The following is a 19,037-nucleotide window of genomic DNA, read 5'->3' as shown; positions in this document are numbered from 1 at the left end:
TTCTTTGTTTCATGGATCATTGTAGAATCTTGCTGTTTAATTTCACAGCGTCTGGGGGGTTATTTTTAGTTCCTTTTAAATAAAAAAAATCATTTTATTGGGGGGCTCGGCTCATACAACTCTTATCACAATGTGTCAAGCACATTTGTACATTTGTTTCCCTCAACATTCTCAAAATATTTCCTCTCCACTTAAGCCCTTGAAATCAGATCCTCTTTTTTCCCCCTTCCCTCCCTGCTAACAACTTCTGGCGTCCTCTGATTTAAAGAAAAACTCATTTCATCTCACAATTATAATTTATATTAATTAGGTATATTACAGGAAATATTTTATTGGTGTTCGATATTTTGTTTAGTCTGTTATTTCCATAAGCATGTATTTAATGACTCTATTAAAATGTAACGTTTTAAAGCCAATATCTAATTTGGGGTATTACATTAGTTATTCTGTTTATAAACATAAATTTATTCTCTTCGTTTAGGAGGCTAGAAGTTTTCATTTAGAGTACCAGCTCCGGGGGAAGGCTTTCGCTCTCTGTCAGCTCTGCATGAAAGCCCTTGCCTCCTTCCAGTATCTCTATTCTTGGCACTCATTGGAGATCTCCATGTGTCTTATCAGAGGTCTTCCCTCAGGTTTAGGAGTTAGTTTTTCCGTTCAGGGAGAACGATAAGATCTTCCCCCACCTCTTCTGTCTTGTTCATAAGAAGATGCTTTTCTCTATTTGCTTCTTTGATCTTTTTTATGTCTCATTAACTTAACTGCCACTCACCCTTCCTCATTGGCATGCTAGAGTTTGCATTTATAACATGTAGGATAATTGCATCAGATTACAAAATGGGGAGTAACTGCATAAAACTAAGAATCATGACCTAGCCAAGTGGACATGTATTTCAGGGCACACGCTTTAATCCATAACCGTACTTCAGTTTCATGATTTTGCGCTTATTTCTACTTTGAATAACTTCTTTCATTGAGATTTTTGCTTCTGTTAAACTATTTTCTGAAGCTAAATTTTGGACTAAAGTCGTCAGAATGAAGTGGATGAGTGTTTTTATGGGCCTCCCCTTGAGTGCCATGTTGCTTTCCAAATTTTAAGTATATATTGTAACCGACCAGCAGTGAATGAGGGTGCTGGTCCTGGAAACTCATTACCAAGACTTTAGTGCTGTCACTTTAAAAGGGCAGAGAAGAAAGACAAGTCAGATAAAAGGTGCTTTTTCCCTTGAATTGATCACCAGCCTCCCTTCAGTAAAGTTTTCATACATCTGTTTAAATTACTTTACATAATTTTGTTTCAATCTTTAACTGATTTTTAGGCAGTTGACCTGTTGGTCGCTGACTCCCACCCTTGTCCCTGTAGTGAAGTATCCCCTTCATTCTTCTTCCTTCTTACAAACACAGACACTCCCGCATGCCACCTGCCCTTCACTCTTTGCTCCTCCCCCCTCACACCCTCTACTGTTCTCCTTTCGTGATCTCATCTTCAATATGCACAGCTGCATCTGGCTGGAATCTGCTTTGGATGAAACTCTTTTACCCGCAGTCTTGTTCTGACTAGGTGTCACTCCAGGGCCTCCCTCCACTGCCCTTCCAGTCCTTAGCTAGTAAGGAGCTGGGCCTTTGCCTCAGTTCAGAATTTCCTTTCACTTTTCCCCAGAGCTTAGATCCCTGTTGCCTTGAACACATGCGCTCATACTCAGCAAACCTTGTTGTCTTGATTTTTATGAATGAGGAGTCAAGCTGGAGACTGGCTGTGTCCTCTGCTCAGGATCTGCCAAAGTCGTTATCCTGAGGTGCGGGCCACATTCTCATTGGGAGTGCTGAGCCCTCTTCAAGGTCACTCAGTACCTCAAGACAGTGGAGGGGAGGCCCTGTCTTCTTACTGGCTCTCTCCTTTGAAGACCACCCTCAGCACTAGTCCCATGGCCCTCATGGTACTTGGTAACTCCCTCTCCAAAGCCAACAAGAGAATCTCTGCCCATTCCACTGAGATCGAATATTATATAATATAACCTAATCCTAGAGTGACTAGTCAGAGGGTCTGCTTACACTAAAGGGAAGGGAATTTTCCTGGACTTGGACAACAGAAGGGGAGACTCCTCAATGCCATTTCAGAGTTCAGGTCACACAGGAGCTTTTGGGGTGCAGTTGAAAGTTGCTCCTTTCTGATGAGTCAGTCAGGGTACGATGTAGCACTGATGAAGAATACAGCTTTCCCCAAGATCCTAAATGTTTCCTCCCCCCCCCCCCCAACTATCATGATCCGAATTCTGCCTTGCAAGTCTGGATAGAGCAGAGGTTGTACACTGGTGCATATAGGAGCTGGAGGCACAGGGAATCCAGGGTGGATGATACCTTCAGGACCAGGGATGTGAGAGGCTATACTGGGAGAGTAGAGGGTGAGTGGGTTGGAAAGGGGGAACAGATTACAAGGATCTACATGTGACCTCCTCCCTGGGGGACGGACAACAGAAAAGGGGGTGAAGGGAGACGCCGGATAGGGCAAGATATAACAAAATAATAATTTATAAATTATCAAGGGCTCATGAGCAGAGAGGGAGGGGAAAAAAGAGGACCTGATGCAAAGGGCTTAAGTGGAGAGTAAATGCTTTGAAAATGATTAGGGCAAAGAATGTACAGATGTGCTTTACACAATTGATGTAGGTATACGTATGGATTGTGATAAGAGTTGTGTGAGCCCCTAATAAGATGTTTTTTTTAAAAAGAAAGTTGCTCCTTTCCTGAGCTCTCTCCTGAAGCTGGTTCAGCAGGGTGAATCCCTCCCTTCCTTTCTTCAGATAGCAGTCTACATCATCTGCCTTGCTCTGTCTGATGTGCATGAAATAAGCCCTTAGATTTTGTGGCCTTGATATAATCTGGACAACAGGCTTGACCTTTGGGGTGAAGGCTGTGATGTCTACCTTTCAGTGGGGCTCAGCCATTCCCTGTGTTGTTGAAGTCGCTGAAGGGGCCCTTGCTAGACTGACAGTTGTGTCTAATGCATCTGAGAACTTTTTGAAGGCCTAACACATTATCTGAATGTGAAATGGCTACTGCTGCACGTCGCCGCCATTCCTGCCTGCCTGGCAAGCTACACAGGAGAAGAGGCTACCTTTTCTCCTGCTTTCATCAATGCAATAGCTCAGAGGCAAAGCCACACCTTAAAAAGCCTGGAGAATAAGACAATGATAAAGAAAATGCTAGGCCAGAGTGCTCCGGTGAGGAAAATGTGAAGTGTGGGAGGAAGGAAAATGGAAGTGACTGTCTATGCAACTCCTCCCCATGCCTTGCCACTCAGGGACACATCCTGTTCCTGATATTCAACAGGAAGAAATAGGCATAACCCTGGGGCACTATCAGGTAAGCATTGGACTGATAATCAAAAAGGTCAGCAGTTCAAATCTCTGCAGAAGCAGATCACCAGGTTTTTAGACAGGTAAGAACCACCAGTCTTTCATTTAAGAGCCGCTCTGTGTGGGAAGGACAAGGCTAACTTCTGCCAGAAAGATTTGTACTCTCGGAAACTCTATGCAGGGTGACTTGGGCAGGATCTCGGCAGTGGGTTTGGTTTATTGGTTTTGTCTAGTCTTCATACATTTCAAAATCATTATTTTGCTTTGTTTTCTACCTCCAGCTGGTGCTGAGGAGAAGATTGGCTGGGCCTTTGGTCTAGGATTAGAAAGGCTAGCCATGATCCTGTACGACATTCCTGACATCCGCCTATTCTGGAGTGAGGATGAACGGTTCCTGAAGCAGTTCCGTGTATCCGATATCAACCAGAGGGTGAAATTTCAGGTAAAGTACTGGCAAGAATTAATAATCACAGAAATTATTTTCAATGATTGAGAAATCCTGTGCTTGAAAATATAACAATTAAAATAATAATGTGGACTGGAGGCCATTAACATGAAGATACAGGAGGTTCAGAACCTCCAGATATTTTATATAGGAATTAATTATGCAGAGGGTCGAATTATGGGGAAGTTTCCAAGTGTATTTGGCCTACCACCCCACTCTCAGAAAAAAAAAAAAAAGGTAGCCCATAAGCAAGATAAAGTGCATGTATCAGCAGTTGCAGCTCCCTGGTCACCCTGGATCATTGCAGCGCCCACAGGGAGAAATATCACCCACATTGGGATACACTGGAATATAGCTGGAGCCCTGATGATATACTGGTTACTCATTGAACTGCTAATTGCAAGGTCAGCAGTTCGAAACTAGCAACAGTTCCACAGGGTTTTCCACTCCTGTAAAGGGCTCTAAAACTCACAGGGCCAGTTCTCTCTTGTCCTGTGGGGCTATTGTGAGTTGGCATTGTCTCAAGGTCGGCGATTTTTGTTTTAGTTTTGGGTCTATATATATAGCTTTCATCAAATTTTCAAAGAGATCAGGAATGTCAAAAGAATCTATAAACAACTTGGATGATATAATAGCAAAAAAATTCCAGCCTATTTTTTCACTGCAGTTATTAATAATTAGCAAGAACTTGATCGTTCTAAATCACAATAATTCTTTGATTTTTTTATACAGTTGGTACTGATTTCTGGATTAATGGTTGTTAATGCTTTTGTTGGGGACGGGGCTGTCAAATTCGATTTGAGTCATAGCAATCCCACGTGATGCAATAAACTACCCAAGAGAATTTACTAGACAGTGATCGCTACAGAAAAAGATCAAGAGGTGAAGTATGCTGGCGGGGGTGGGGGATTATTTGGGTTTTTTAAAATCATTTTATTGGGGGCTCGTATATGCATGCTGATTCTTGAGGAAAACTCCTTGCCAGAGTTAATCTTCAACAACCCTACTGTGCTGGGCCTTATTAATGAATATTATATTTTATGAAGACTGAAACTTCCTGTGACTGAGTTTGACTCCTTGTTTGCTTATGTGTCATCGCAAGCATAGTTTAGTGTAGTGTATGCCCAGTTTCACATGGCGTAGCCATATGTCAGATATGACAGAAAACATGTGGAACAGTTTGGTACAAGTTAATCAGCAAGCACAAGGAAGTCCATGCTTATTTTGCCTACTGACTAGGCCATACCGACTTGGCATTAGGACTTTGAGAAGAGGCTTTAATTCTTCGGGAACGTACGATGGGTATGGGATAGAGAGACAGATTCCAGCCATTCCTAGAAGGAGAATCTTTGATGTGTTAGAAAAGTATGGAATTTTTCAATATAGAATAGTAAGCACAGTATCTTTGTGCTTGCAATATTTATTCTGCCATCCACCTCGGAACTCATACTATTAAACCTGGTAAGTTACACTGCTGCGTGCATACTAAAAATCTGAGCTAGATGCTGGAGGCAATCGGTGAAAGTGCTAATCCTTGCCTTCCACTTGTTTCAAATCTAGAGGATGAGAGAATTGTAAACTCGTCTGGGAGAACTTCTGCTTCGCGTTTATTGACAATGTTGTTACCCAACCTGTACATTGACAGCAATAGTAAAAAGTTTACTCTATGGCTATTTCGTGAACTAATAATATGCGTAAGGCAGTAATGAACACGGAGGTAAGAGTTACGCTGGCTGTGATGTCTAAGGTTATGTGTCAATTCAGCTGAGTGGAGATTCCCGGTGGTTTGACAGTTAGACAGTGATATCATTTGGCATTTATGCAATAATGTAGTCATGTTCTGTTTTGTGATTTGATGTGGTCATCCTCCATTTTCACATAACACCAATTGTCATATAATCACCTGGCTTTGAGAATTTGGCCAAGTCACTAAGTCGAGTGGATATCTAATGATGAAGGTTTATGTTGGTGAATTTAGAATTTAACAAAGATACTGACCAATGCATATGAATGTAGAAGCCAAAAGTTAATTTTCCTTCTATTATTCCCCATTTTGCTAGTTAATATTCTAAATCCTCCAGTCCTCTGCAGAATTGTGTTATGATTTGGGCCTGAAATAATTTGCTAATCTCCATGGCTTGGAACAGTTCCTAGATCTGTTTTGCTGGCATTATCTCTAAATGTTGCCCAACATAGAATGTAACATAGCATCTTGAGAGAACAGGCATTTAATACGAACTTGTCTCTTCTTGTGATCACAGCATTTCTTCTCACCTGCTAGCAAAGACAAAGACTTAATACAGAAAATTTCAGGATTTCTTTGTTGTCTGTATTAATAGGTCCAGCTGTGAGAATCACATCACTTTCTTTGCTTCGCAGTGACATGTATGTTTTTAAACTTTTTTCATTCTCTCCGTATGTCTATTTCTCTCACATTTTATACATGTATGCATTTGACTTCGGCAAAAGGAATGACATGGGAATTTCATTCATGCATGTACCCCCGCCAAAAAAATATTCAGGCTTTCACCCTCAGAGTAGCAAGGGACACAAAGTGTCATCTCATACAACCAGATCCAAAGGGATAAAACGGACTGCCATATTCTGTGCTACTCACTTTCCCGACACGATCTCTGAAGTTAAAATGGGTGCATAAGCTAATGTGATGAAAAAAGCTGATGGTGTTCGCCTATCAAAAGATATTGTGTTTTGGGTCTTGAAGGCTTGAAGATAAACAAGCATCCATCTAGCTCAGAAGCAACCAAGCCCACATGGAAGAAGCACACCAGCCTGTGTGATCATGAGGTGTCGATGGGATTAGGTAACAGTCATCTAAGACCCAGAACAAAACCATACCCAAGGTGAATGGGGGGTTGCGGGGGTGGGGAGGCATGGAGAGGAGACTTAATGTCCACCTGTAGACATTTGGACATCCCCTCATAGAAGGGTCACAGGGAAGAGATGAGCCAGTCAGGGTGCAGCATAGCACCAATGAAACACACAACTTTTTCCCAGTTCTTTGGTGCTTCCTTCACCCCCCTATCATGACCTCAGTTTTACCTTACAAGTCAGATTAGACCAGAGCATACACACTGCTACAGAGAAGAGCTGCTACAGATAACAGGGAATCCAGAAACCCCTCAGGGCCAACAAGGAGCTTAGAGATACCAGGAGGATTAGGGGAGGGTGGGGGAATTGATCACAAGAATCAATCTAGAACCCCCCACTCCCAGGGGGGATGAATAATGGAAAAGTGGGTGAGGGGCAACGGAGGATGATATAAGATAATCTACAACTTATCAAGGGTTCATGAGGGAGGGCGGGTGGGGGAAGAAATGTGTAGCTGATATCGGGCTCAAGTGGGAAGAGAATGCTTTGAAAATAATGATGGTGGCATATGTGCAAATGTGCTTGACACACTGAGTGGATGTATGGATTGTGATAAGAGATGTGAGAGCCCCCAATAAAAGTATTTAAATTAAAAAAAACCTGACTGCCTTTTGCTATGCTGGATTGGGATGGGGGGGGGAGGGTTGTTTTGTTTTCTTTTTTACATATGGAATGTTTTCCAGGGACCTGCAGCCAACTTTTCTTGTATCTCCCTTTCAAGGTAGTGAGAGCCATCTGTGAAGTCAGCAGGCTGATTTCTAATATTTATACTATGCTCTTATCAACAATGCTTATGTATTTATATTAATTCACAGCCTACAGTGCCAGAGTATAAATCACCAGCAAGGATGGTCTATAATTACAGTCATTTTTAATGACTAAGTAAGTAGTCACTTATGACTTGGCTCCTGGAAAACAATTCAACCCTAAAAACTAAGAGTCTGCTAGCTAATATTTGTCATTCTGGTGGCATAGAGGGTTTCCCACTGGGCTGCTAATCACAAGGTCGGCAGTTCGAACCACCAGGCTCTCCATACGGGAAGACGACACTTTCTACTCTGGTAAAGATTCATACTCTTGGGAACCCATGCTGGCAACTCTGTTTTATCCTGCAGGGTCACTACGAGCTGTACTCTGTTCTATGGTAATGCATTTGTGTTGTTTTTCTTGTTATTTCTATGTTTTGGCTAAAATCTCCAATTCCTCATGAACGCTTTCAACATTTAGCTTTTACCCTGGCTAAATATAAAATATTCAGCTTGCCTAGAACTGACTACCTTCTTTTCTAGGATACATGGCTTCTGTGGAGCATAATTTTCTGTTTGAAATTTGATGTGGAAACCAGGGGCATCATGCATATCCGACAAGAAAGCATTTCACTTTGCAGTACTCCAAGGCAGTCTTGTGTGGCATATTTATCTAATGCAATGCTTCTTTTGACTACTGCTCTCATGAGCATTGACTGTGGCCCCACGCAAGATGAAATCCTTGACAACTTCAACCTTTTCTCCATCTATTATGATGTCACGTCTTGGTCCAGGTGTGACACTTTTGGTCATCTTCACAGTGAGTCCTGATCCATACAGAAGGCTGCAGTCCTTGATCTTGATCAGCAAGTGCTTCAAGTCCTCCTTACTTTCAGCAAACAAGCTTGTGTCATCTGCATGTCGCAGGTTTAATAAACTTTCCTCACATCCTGATGCCACGTTCTTCTCCATATATAAATTATATTTTCCAGTCATATGAAGAAGAAAAGTTATTAAAGAAACACATAAAATGTCCACCAGGATCAATTCAAAGGGAAAATTCAAGGTTCTTATTCATGTTCTAAGGTCTCCATTAAATCAAAGTAGCTTATTTTACTCTGAATAGTTAGTTAAGGAAAGCATCTGTGCAAAAGAACACTCTCGTCACTTCACCGAGCATGCTTTGCCCCTTTCTAGAAGGTTAAGCGAAGCAGAGGCTGCCTGTGTTTAAACAGCGCAATCGGAATTGCCTGGTGATTGCATGATCCCAGAGCTTTCCATACTTTTACTTTTGCATTGGTATTCTCTACATGTAATAGTGTGGTCTTGAAAATAAGGGAATGTGGTCAGCAGTCATTTGTGAGATTTCTAAAGTACATGTATAACTTATAATTCACTCCCACGAAGAGGGGTTTATAACTAGAAGATCTTCACATGAGTCTGTCTGACCGAATATGAGAGACAAGTACTTGTTTTCCATTTCTTCTTATTAATTTGTAAAACAATGAAATCTCTCGAAAATTTAGAAAATAGTTGTGGGCTCAGGTGCTCACCACTTAGCCCTCTACCTCTATCAGATCCTAGAGTTTTCCCTAGATTATTTGAAGGCCTGAAGTCGTTAGTAATGCAGTTGCGTATCTTTCAGTCCCAATCACATCCCTCTTTCTGCTCTTCTCCACAGAGGTGACTCCTAACTTCTGTGTGGTGCTTGCCATTTTCTGTTTGTTTTTATACGAGTACTCTGTTTCATGTGGTTCCCAAACTTATTTGACTTTTTGTCCCCCTTTCAAGAAAAAAAAAATGCTTAGTGACTGAGTTTATTGTGCCAACCTGGCCGATCAACACATGTGGGGTTAATTGAAGGGCTGAGGGATAAATGGCTCAGTGAACCTCACCTTTCTAGTTCTCGGGTCTCTTGCTTTCTGATGGTCACATCATGGTGGAGTTGCCTTTCCAGTTCCCTGCTCCGGCTGACAAGGCTGACTTCCTACAAGCCATCCCCAAGGAGAAGCCACATGAACCTACCCCGATGCAGCCCTAGGTGCTGGAGCAGTCATGTGGAGACCCCTGCCAGCGCTGAGATGCTGACACATTCACTGACTCGGCTTTCCTCCTGCAGTTAACATCACTGCATCTGTTTTGGGAGATGGAGGAAGACTTTGTGGATTGGTGTTGGACATATGGGTTAATGTTGGACTTGTGGGCTTGGGCAGCACTGGGTTGGGATGTTTTCTTCTAGTACACTTAACCTTTATATAAAATTCTCTCTTCTACATGAGGTTCTGTGGATCCGTTTCTTTAAAGTACCCAGACTAATACGGTGACCCCCTGGCAATTAAAAATGTTGATGCTATAGCCCATAATCCAGGATAAAGTGGAGGTTTCTGCCTTTTTAGGACCCTGGGCCATCCCAGTGTTCCAAGGCTTGGTATTTCCCTCTTTGAGAAACACTGCTTTATTCGTTTCTCTCTGAACACAGTAGGATTCTGGACAGTGCACACTGTTTGCTCTTGGCTTTTAACTTCAAGGTTGGTGGTTCTAAACCACACAGAGAAAGGCCTATTTAGAATCTGCATCCATAGGGTCATCGGCACACCTCCTTTTACAGTGCTCCACTTTGTTGCACTGTACACATCTATGGGATTTTTTAAACAAATAGAAGGTTTGCGGTCATCCTGGGTTGAGCAAGTCTGTCAGAACCATTTTTCCAACACAGCATGTCTTCGTTTGCTCCGTGTCTCTGTACCACATTTTGGTTGATTCTCACAATATTCTCATACATTTTCATAGTGCTGTTGTGTTTGTAAATGTGACCTTTCTATGCACTGAGAAGACAAAGAATTCCCGCGACTCGCTTGATGACAGTATCCTCGCTATTGTAGTCCTATGGAACAGCCGACGGGTGTGTTCAAGGTGTGACTTGCAGCCAGGAAAACCCTAGAGCGCAATTCTACTCTAACACATGGGGGTGCCCTGAGTCAAAGTGACTTTGGGGGATGGGAGTGTGGGAGTGGTTTAGGAAATAATTTAAAAGATTGCTTAAAATTTTATGTTATATGGCCAAAGTCGATACGAAGTAGAACTCAGGAAAAATTTGGTGAGAAATTTGTTAAGCCGATTTTTTAATTTCATTGAAAAAGCAGAGAGCCAAGGATAGCCAAATAACCACATAGATCGATTTGCTTAGTCAAGTCTTTTATTATTATTAAATACTTTTATTGACATATAATTAACAAATCCTTTTCAGAAGCTATGATATTGTGGGAGTGTGGAAAATAACAAAAATAGACATACTGGCCATCATAAGCCCAGAAATCTACCTAGCATTATGCTAGGTTTATGATCACACTGACATTGTAAAACAAAAGCAAATAGAAAAAGCCTTTTGTACAAATGGAACAGGGATCATTGGGTACGCATAAGGAAAAAAATGAAATGATGCTATATTTCTAATTATTCAAAAGTGAATTCTAAGGAATTCATCATCTAAATGCAGAAGGCAATTTATTAACTTACTGTCTTTGAAAAAGTCATTTTACTATGAGTGATTCTCTGATTTTTATTTGATTAAATTGAATTGGGTAGATTGAACTAAATGAACTATGGTCATATAAAATTAAACCTAATTAAATGTCTGGTTTCAAAGCTTTAAAATGAGTGTTACTTAAATTGGTTGCTATAGTATTTTTAGATTTCTTTATCAAATTAGGGAAGTCTCCTTCTCTTTCTCTTAAGATTTTTTTTGTTTTCTTTGTTGTTTGTGGTCTTCATAATGGATACTAATGTTTTTTCATACCTTTCCATTTACTTTTAGGTCGTTTCACAAATGTTTGTCTTAATTTTGTTAATGCGCTGGCTCATTTTGTTTCTGAATATTAAACCAACCTCTTAATCATGAAACAAACATGACTTTGTTATGATATATAATGAATTTTATCTGCTAATATTAATTTTTTTTAAATCCCCCTTGAGTCACCAGCAACCCATGGTGACCCCATGTGTGGATGATTGTTTTTTAGAACTTTTAAATCTGTGTTCATTGGTCAATTTTGCCTATAGGTTTCCTTTGTGTGTGGTTAAAGTCTTTACTGGGTTTTTGTATGAAAACTATGTTATGCTAGAAGCAATTTCTTTTTTTGTTCTGTAGAAGATCTTTATGAAGACACAAGGGGGTACCACCACCCCCTCACCCCCCATAAACACACAAAATGAAAAAAAATTCCACTGATATGAAGGGAATAATCTATTTGGAGTTTGTTCCATCAAGTCAGAATGTTAATCAAGCTTTCTATTTAGAGGTTCTGAAAAGATTACATAACAGTGTGTAACAAAAAGGGCCTGATTGTGGCAGACAGGGGACTGGTTTTACCACTATGAGCATGCACCTGCACATGCAGCCAGCTCAGTGTGCCAGTTTTGGGCAGAGAACAGCATGTGTCTCTTGCGGCACACACCTTACTCACTTGACCTTGTTCCAAGTGACTTCTTTTGTTTCCATAAACGAAGAGAAACATGAAAGGACATTGATTTGACAACATAGAAGAGGTGAAGAAAAACTGAGGGAGGTGCTGTCAGCCTTCCAAACAGATGAATTTTTAAAAATGTTTCTAAGAATGAAATCGCAGACTTGATAAATGTATTAAGTGTAATGAAGAGTCCTTTGAAGGTGATAAGGTGGTTTTGTAAGTAAATTTAAATACATAGCTTGGGAAGGATGGGATCGGGTGGGGTTTTTTTTTGGGTGGGCAGGGGAGTTGGTACCTCTCATATGTATTTTTTATTTTATTTATTTATTTTTTATTTTATTTTATTTTTTACCTCTCATATATTTATAAAGTATTTGATCCAACTTATAAGTGAAGCCATCTGGGCTTGGAGTTTTCTTGGTGAGATGTTTATAATCACTGATTCAATTTTTAAGTTATACTGTTCAAATAGTCACTTTTTTGCCAACTTTGGTAAATTATATATCTTTTAGAAATATGTTCATTTTAACTGAATGTTTAGATTTCTTGGCATGAAATTATTTGTAATATTCTCTTATTTTCCCAATAATTTTAGAAAATAAATGATTTATTTTTAAGGATTCAATAGTTAGGCAGATGTATTAATACATTATTGATTTTTGTGCTCACCAATACCTTTTGTATTCTAAGGCTCCTCTTAGCCTTTGCTGTTCTTTCTGAAAGTAAGGGTGGACAGGGCAGTGTGAAGAGAGACTTTGGAACGATGATGTAACCATTGTCCGTGCCTCCTATTGGGGTGTTTGTAGGAGAGTCCCCTGAGATAGGGTGGGGAAGTAGGCATGGGCAGATTTCTGGAGTTTGGGGGAATGTACTTCCCTTGCAGTTGGCCAGACATCAGATTTCCTGTGGCCCGATCAGATTTCCATGTAACTGCAATGTCGGTGCTGCTGATACGGAGGCCAGATTAGAGTGGGGAACCAAACGTCCACCGAGGGGCTGGGTCAGTGAACAGGGAAAAAAATGATAGGAGATTGATTTGGGTATTAGGAGATAAACTAAAGGAGTCCCTGGGCAACCCAAACAGTAAGCTATGGACTACCAGCCTAAAGGTTGGTGGGTCGAACCCTTAGTCCTCCAAAGATGATTCAGAAGGCAGGTCTGACGATCTCCTTCTGAAAGGTCACAGCCATTGGAAACACTCTGGGGCAGTTTTAGTCTGCACACACAGGGTGAGTGTGGGTTGAAATTGACTCTAAAGAAATTCAGAACAGAAAAACTAGGACTTGAGAGGTTATAGGAGACCAGAGTGAAAGGTCTTGGAGCAGAAGTATGGCGTGGAGTTTACATAATCTGGTGTCAATTTGTGGAGGGGTGGAATCTAGCCTGTCAATCAGGTCACAGATTGATAACATCATTTGGAGGTGCTAAGGAGATAAATAGCTCACTGGAGGTGGGACACAGGCACACTCCCTGTGAGACATTCCTGTTGAGAAGACACATGGAGGCTCCCTAGAGCCCTGGAGCTGAAGGAGCCACGTGAGACCCCTGCCAGTGCTGAGATGTTTCCACTGCCACTGATTTCACAAGACTCTCCAACCACTGGTCTGTGATCTTCCTTCATTCGGCATCATTGCATGTGTTGCGTGAGCCTGAAAAGAAATTTGTAGATTGGTATAAACATATGGGCTTATGGACTTGATCTGGGCTGGGATGTTTTCTCAATATTCAATTTCTTTTGTATAAAAGGTTCTTTCTTACATACATGAGTCTCCCTGGACTTTTCTCCAGGCTAACACATTATGGTACCTTAGGAGTGGGGTACTAGAGGAACACATTGTGAAGATAGGAAGTGAATGCTTGTTAGACCTCTTTCTCATGGTAGTTTTCGTCTTTGGCTAGCCAGAGGTCAGATATGTCCATGCAGTTAAATGGGCTGTTTACTGGAAAGAATATTGGAAGTTAAAGTTTTGATTATTTTGTTTGGTTGTAGTCATTGGTTATTCCTGCTTGAAATGGCGAAAATGAACGTGTATATTTTGAGCTCAGGGGATGAAATTGCCCCCTTGAATTTCCCAGAGATGCTTAGTGAAAATGCCTGACAGAAGGTCGAAATGGCCTGGCTCTTTCTTGATGCTGTCAGAGGCCTAATCCCATATAGAATAGTTTAGATAAGGATTAAGATAAGATAGATAAATAAGGATTGAACTTGACTGTTTTAAGAATTGAGTTTAGGATCTGATTCTACTTTTTTAATAGTGATTTATTTTGCTGATTGTTATTGATATAATGATCGATAGAAATGATTTGTGGGAAATATGAAAATAGAGCACTTGTAAGCCCACTTGTCTTCAGCCATTAAAATTTGATTGTTTGTAAAAGAAGAAAAGAGGAAAAAATGATTAGGGCAAAGACTGTACAGATGTGATTTATACAATTGATGTATGTATATGTATGAACTGTGAAAAGAATTGTATGAGCCCCAATAAATTGTTAAAAAAAAATGAAGGTGGGAGGGGGAAGGGAGCACTAGAATGGATTGTGATTACATAACTCATTTTAAATGTGATTTAACGATGCAGGGGGGTGGGGAGGTATTCTAAAATTGATGTAATAATTGTATAATTCTCCTTGATATGATTGAACTGATTTATATGATATGTAAATTACATGCCAAAAAACTGTTGGGGGGCATTAACCATTTGTGCCACCCAGAGATTCCTATAGAGGAGATAAGTGCAGTGTAATATATATATATTGTATATATTATATAAGTGTAGTGTAATATATTATAAGTGTAGTATAATATATTATATACAGTGTAATATATTAAAAAAAAAGTAAAACTGCTCCAAGAATTCAAAAAAAAAAAATTTTGATTGTTAAATGGGTTGGGGCATGCCTGCAAAGGAGGCTCTAAAACGATAAGCCCCATTCCGTGTCTTGAGTGCTCGGGACATTTGATGGAAAAGAGACTTGCCTAGGGAGCTGTTGACAGATTGAAGAAGTAAAGAAGAGGAACTCTTTGGATTTTTGAATTGTGAACTAGTGGTTTGTGCTTGAGGCTGTAAAAATCTGGAACCATGAAGAAACTCTCCTCTCTAGGACTGAGCGTTACAGAGAGCCCGTGGGCAGGCAGAAATGCTTGCTAGGTGACCACCTGGATCCACTTGTTGAGTGGAAGTGGGAGAAATGCAGCAATAAAGAGACGGTTTGAGTTTGGCCACTGACACCTGTGGACCTGGTTTACAGGAACTAGAGGAGAAGACGCGAGTGGGTTGACTGATCTGAAGTTCATGACCTAGCCCGAGGGGCTAAGGTTGTTGAGAATTTGTGATGGTCCCATGGCCTAAAGGCAAGGCAGCAAATGGGCACCCAGTGAGGCTGCCCACATTGAGTCCACCAGAACCTGACCAGATGAAGAGAATATTTTTTAGCTGTGAACTGATGCATATTGCTGCAGACTTTGTGGATGGCCTATCTGATTTGACTTTGCTTATGGATGCAGACTTCATAAGTTCCTACTGGAATGAAGATTCTTCATATCAAAGAATAGGATTGTCTCCTCAGAGCACTGGGCTGATGTAAGTGGGCCGTGTAGAAATTAGATAAACAAAATGGGGAGGATAAAGCCTGGCTTACAAACTTTTATAGGTGCTGGAATATATTCATAGGATTAAGGTGTAGGTTTTACTTAACTGCAATTGCCTGGCATAGAATAGTGTTGTGTTGTTCACTAATAGAATATTATGTTTAAATGAGGTTTTAGTACATATTGAATTGTATGGAGCTTGGTTTTATCCTATTAGGTACACATAGGATTTTATTATTCTCTATTAAAAATTATGTATGGCTAAAGAGTTGTGTAAAGGTGTCAAGTCGACAAGGGGTGGTCTGTAGTAGTTATATAATCTGGTGTCAATTTGGGGGGGGGGTGGAAACTAGCCTGTCAATCAGGTCATAGCTTCATGACCTCATTTGGACGAGCTAAGGAGATAAATAGCCCACCGGAGGCAGGGCATAGGCACACTTCCTGCAAGACTTTCCTGTTGAGAAGACACATGGAGCTACCCTAGAGCCCTGGAGCTGGAGGAGCCTCGTGAGACCCAACCAGCACTGAGTTGCTTCTGCTGCCACTGGATCCATACAGCTTTTCACCTGCTGGCTGGTGATCTTCTTCATTCGGCATCATTGCATGTGTTGCGTGAGTCTGAAGAGGAATTTATAGATTGATATTGGACATATTAGCTAATTTATGGATTTGATCTGCACTGGGCTGGGATTTTTTTCTCAATATTCAATTGCTCTTGTATATAAACCTCTTTCTTATACACATATGAATGTATACTTTATCATCAGAATTGAGAATTAGGAGGCACTGTGAATAACTGTGCCAAGACAAAGCTGCCAATGGAATTGACCAGGGCAACCTGGGTGTTTTATCACTTTAGATTCGATAAAGTATGGATAAGGGTGGTTTTTAGGTTTCTGGTTTAAGGGCTGGGCAAGTGGCTGAGGAAAGAAAGCACAGATTCGGTGGAGACGACGAGTCCAGTTTTGGACAAGTTGAATACAGGAGTGTAAACATTCAAAGTTAGAATCCACCACCATCACCTTTGCTTTTGTTATTTTGTTTTCTCTTTATTTACACAGCCATATAGTCAAGCCCTCATATGCACATGTGGCTGGAAGTCTGGCCATGCCCAAGTGACCACTCAGCCCAAGGTAGACATTTTCAAAAGAAAGAAAAAGGTTGTTTGTTGTGGAACATTAGCCAAAGCTAAATCCCTTTGAGAGGGTGGCCCCGGAGAGGCTAAGACTGGAGAGGTCATAGTCTTAGCAAGTAAGCTGTTGGGTAGCGGGTGCTCACCTGGGTTAAGGAACCCTGATCATGCAGTTGGTTTAGACATGGGCTGCTAGCTTCAAGATTTGCAGTTCAAACCCATCCGTCCCTCTGGGAAGAAGGACTTACAGTCAGTCGCTCACAAACTTGCCCAAAGGAGCAGGCAGTTCTGTCTTTTAGGGTTGCTGTGAGGCAGAATCAATGCTGCTGTCATGTGGTGGGAGTGGGGGTGGAGGGCGTGGAACCTGGGTTGGTGCTGATCTTCTGGAATCGCTGTAAGAGAACAGACTACAAAGGCCAAAGGAGAATATAAGTTTGAAGCTTCTGCCAGAAAAAAAAGCACTTTATTAACAGCGATGTCTGGGCCAGTGGCGGGGAAGGAAATTTTTTTTTGCAAATTCTAATCACTATGAAATGCTAACTGCAATTTATTTGGGGTGGGGTGGGGGGAGAAAGAGTTGTTAGAATTCCCAAAAATCTCTTCTCCAGGATATTTCTTTACTTTAGGCAGAAAATGATTTCCTTCTTTACTAAAGACTGAAAACTGAAGAAAAAAACCTTAGACTCAAATATCCACATTTGGACGTTTGAAAGCTCTTCCTCGTGTGTAGATTTAGGTGGGAATGAGACGAGAGGGTGCTATGGAAAGATGGTTTGCACTGTTCACTTAAAGCTTTCACAGTCTTGAACATGATGGTGCTCTCTCAGTGCTCTGGTGGAGTGATCAGCACCGTAGCATCTCTTTTTTTCACTGTTGTGAACTTACATTTGCATGTTTACCATGATATTCCCATAACGTTTGCATCTTCTGAAGATAATTCATTTGTCCTCTTGTAAGATGATGAAAATTTCTACTTTGTAGCATTTTTTTCTCACCCAGTTTCCCAATTAGCGCCTTGTTAGCTGAACACCTGCTGCACTGAAAATCCTTTCTGCCATTTATCCTTTCTCACAAAAAGAGGAAGTGAGAAACACATTTTGTTTATTGTGTTTTTATATTACCCTCAAAGGAAGTGATATCCCTGGATGAGGAGCTTCTTGGTGTTATTGTGGGTTGTGAGAACACACCCTTATTGGGGAATAGATTCTAGGAACTGAGCGAGAAATGTGATTGACAGTCTCCTGGAACCCAGGAGAACATCTGTACCGTTTAGGGATTGTGCACAGGTTTCCAGCCTGGATCACTGCCCTGTGGCTGGACCACTGCTCTTCCCACTGGTGTCTCTACAGTTCTCTATGGGAGGAGTGAGACGTGCCCATTACCAAGCCATACTGCAACCACAGCCTGTGATTAGTTTTATTTCCTAATGCCGAATAAGTAGTTTCACTGGCTGTTTCATTTAGATATTTTTTTCCTGGAAACCTAGTAACTTTACAATTAAATGGTTATTCATTTATTATACTTACTTTCATACAGTGCATCTATTATAGGCAAATATACCACCATTAGTATGTAAATTAGACTTTGGCACTGAAAAAATGAGGTGGAGCTGCAAACATTATTTATTGAGTAATTAGTTTCAGTGTAATCAGAGGGGAGAGCCTATAGGAACACATGAAACGCTACACGGTGGGCTTGTCAACTTCATTTTGAGCTGGCTGAATTCATTACCCCTTTTGTGACATATGAGTGAAAAATCTTCAGGTTGATTTTCCTGCTTTCTTAGCTACTCAATAACAGTAGATGATTTAATGGGGGGTGGGGGTGGGCATGCTGAATCATATTATAAACAGGCTTCAGAAATGCATAAGCGAATCCTGCCCCAAAGCCAATGAGACATAAAACAAGACTCCCAGACATCTGGGTTAGGATCCTCCCAGCGTGGCCTTCTGAGATACCTCTACTTATCCTGCCCTTCTCCTTCTCCCCGTCACTGTGGCTTCCTAACCACCTGCCTGCACCCCCTAGTGGAACACCATTTTGGAATCAATGCCAAGGTACTTGGCCTCCGGCAACCCAAGAAGTTTGGATTGGGGCAAACTATGTAACACATAATATGTGTCATTTTAATCATGTTCAAGTGCATCTAGTAGCATTAATTACACACATGCAACTGTGGCCACTATTTATTTCCAGACCTCTTTCATCGCCCTAAGCAAAAGCTCTGCACACAAGAAGCAATAGAAAAGGCTACTTCCTCCTCCTTCAGCCATGTTTTTAGGTGCCTTAGAGTCAGTGCCAGCTCATAGTGACCCTGTGCACAGTAGCACCCTACCCAGTCCTTTGTCCTACATTTGAGCCCATTGTTGAGCCTGGTCACTGTGTCCATCTATCCTGTCAAAGCTCTTCCTCTTTTT

General features: G+C 41.1%; 1 protein-coding gene across 3 annotated transcripts in view; it reads left to right on the top strand.

Moving 5' to 3' along the window:
• FARS2 (phenylalanyl-tRNA synthetase 2, mitochondrial) overlaps window positions 1-19,037 on the top strand; it is a 605,344-nt gene that overhangs the window by 330,103 nt on the left and 256,204 nt on the right. For all 3 annotated transcript variants that reach the window (XM_075554131.1, XM_075554130.1, XM_075554129.1), the window contains one exon: window positions 3,635-3,795. In XM_075554131.1, the coding sequence (XP_075410246.1) occupies window positions 3,635-3,795 (161 nt within the window). The remainder of the gene's footprint in view (window positions 1-3,634; window positions 3,796-19,037) is intronic.

The sequence above is a fragment of the Tenrec ecaudatus genome, chromosome 7 (genome assembly GCF_050624435.1).
Source record: "Tenrec ecaudatus isolate mTenEca1 chromosome 7, mTenEca1.hap1, whole genome shotgun sequence".
NCBI lineage: Eukaryota > Metazoa > Chordata > Mammalia > Afrosoricida > Tenrecidae > Tenrec > Tenrec ecaudatus.
This window is presented reverse-complemented; position numbering and strand designations above follow the sequence as displayed.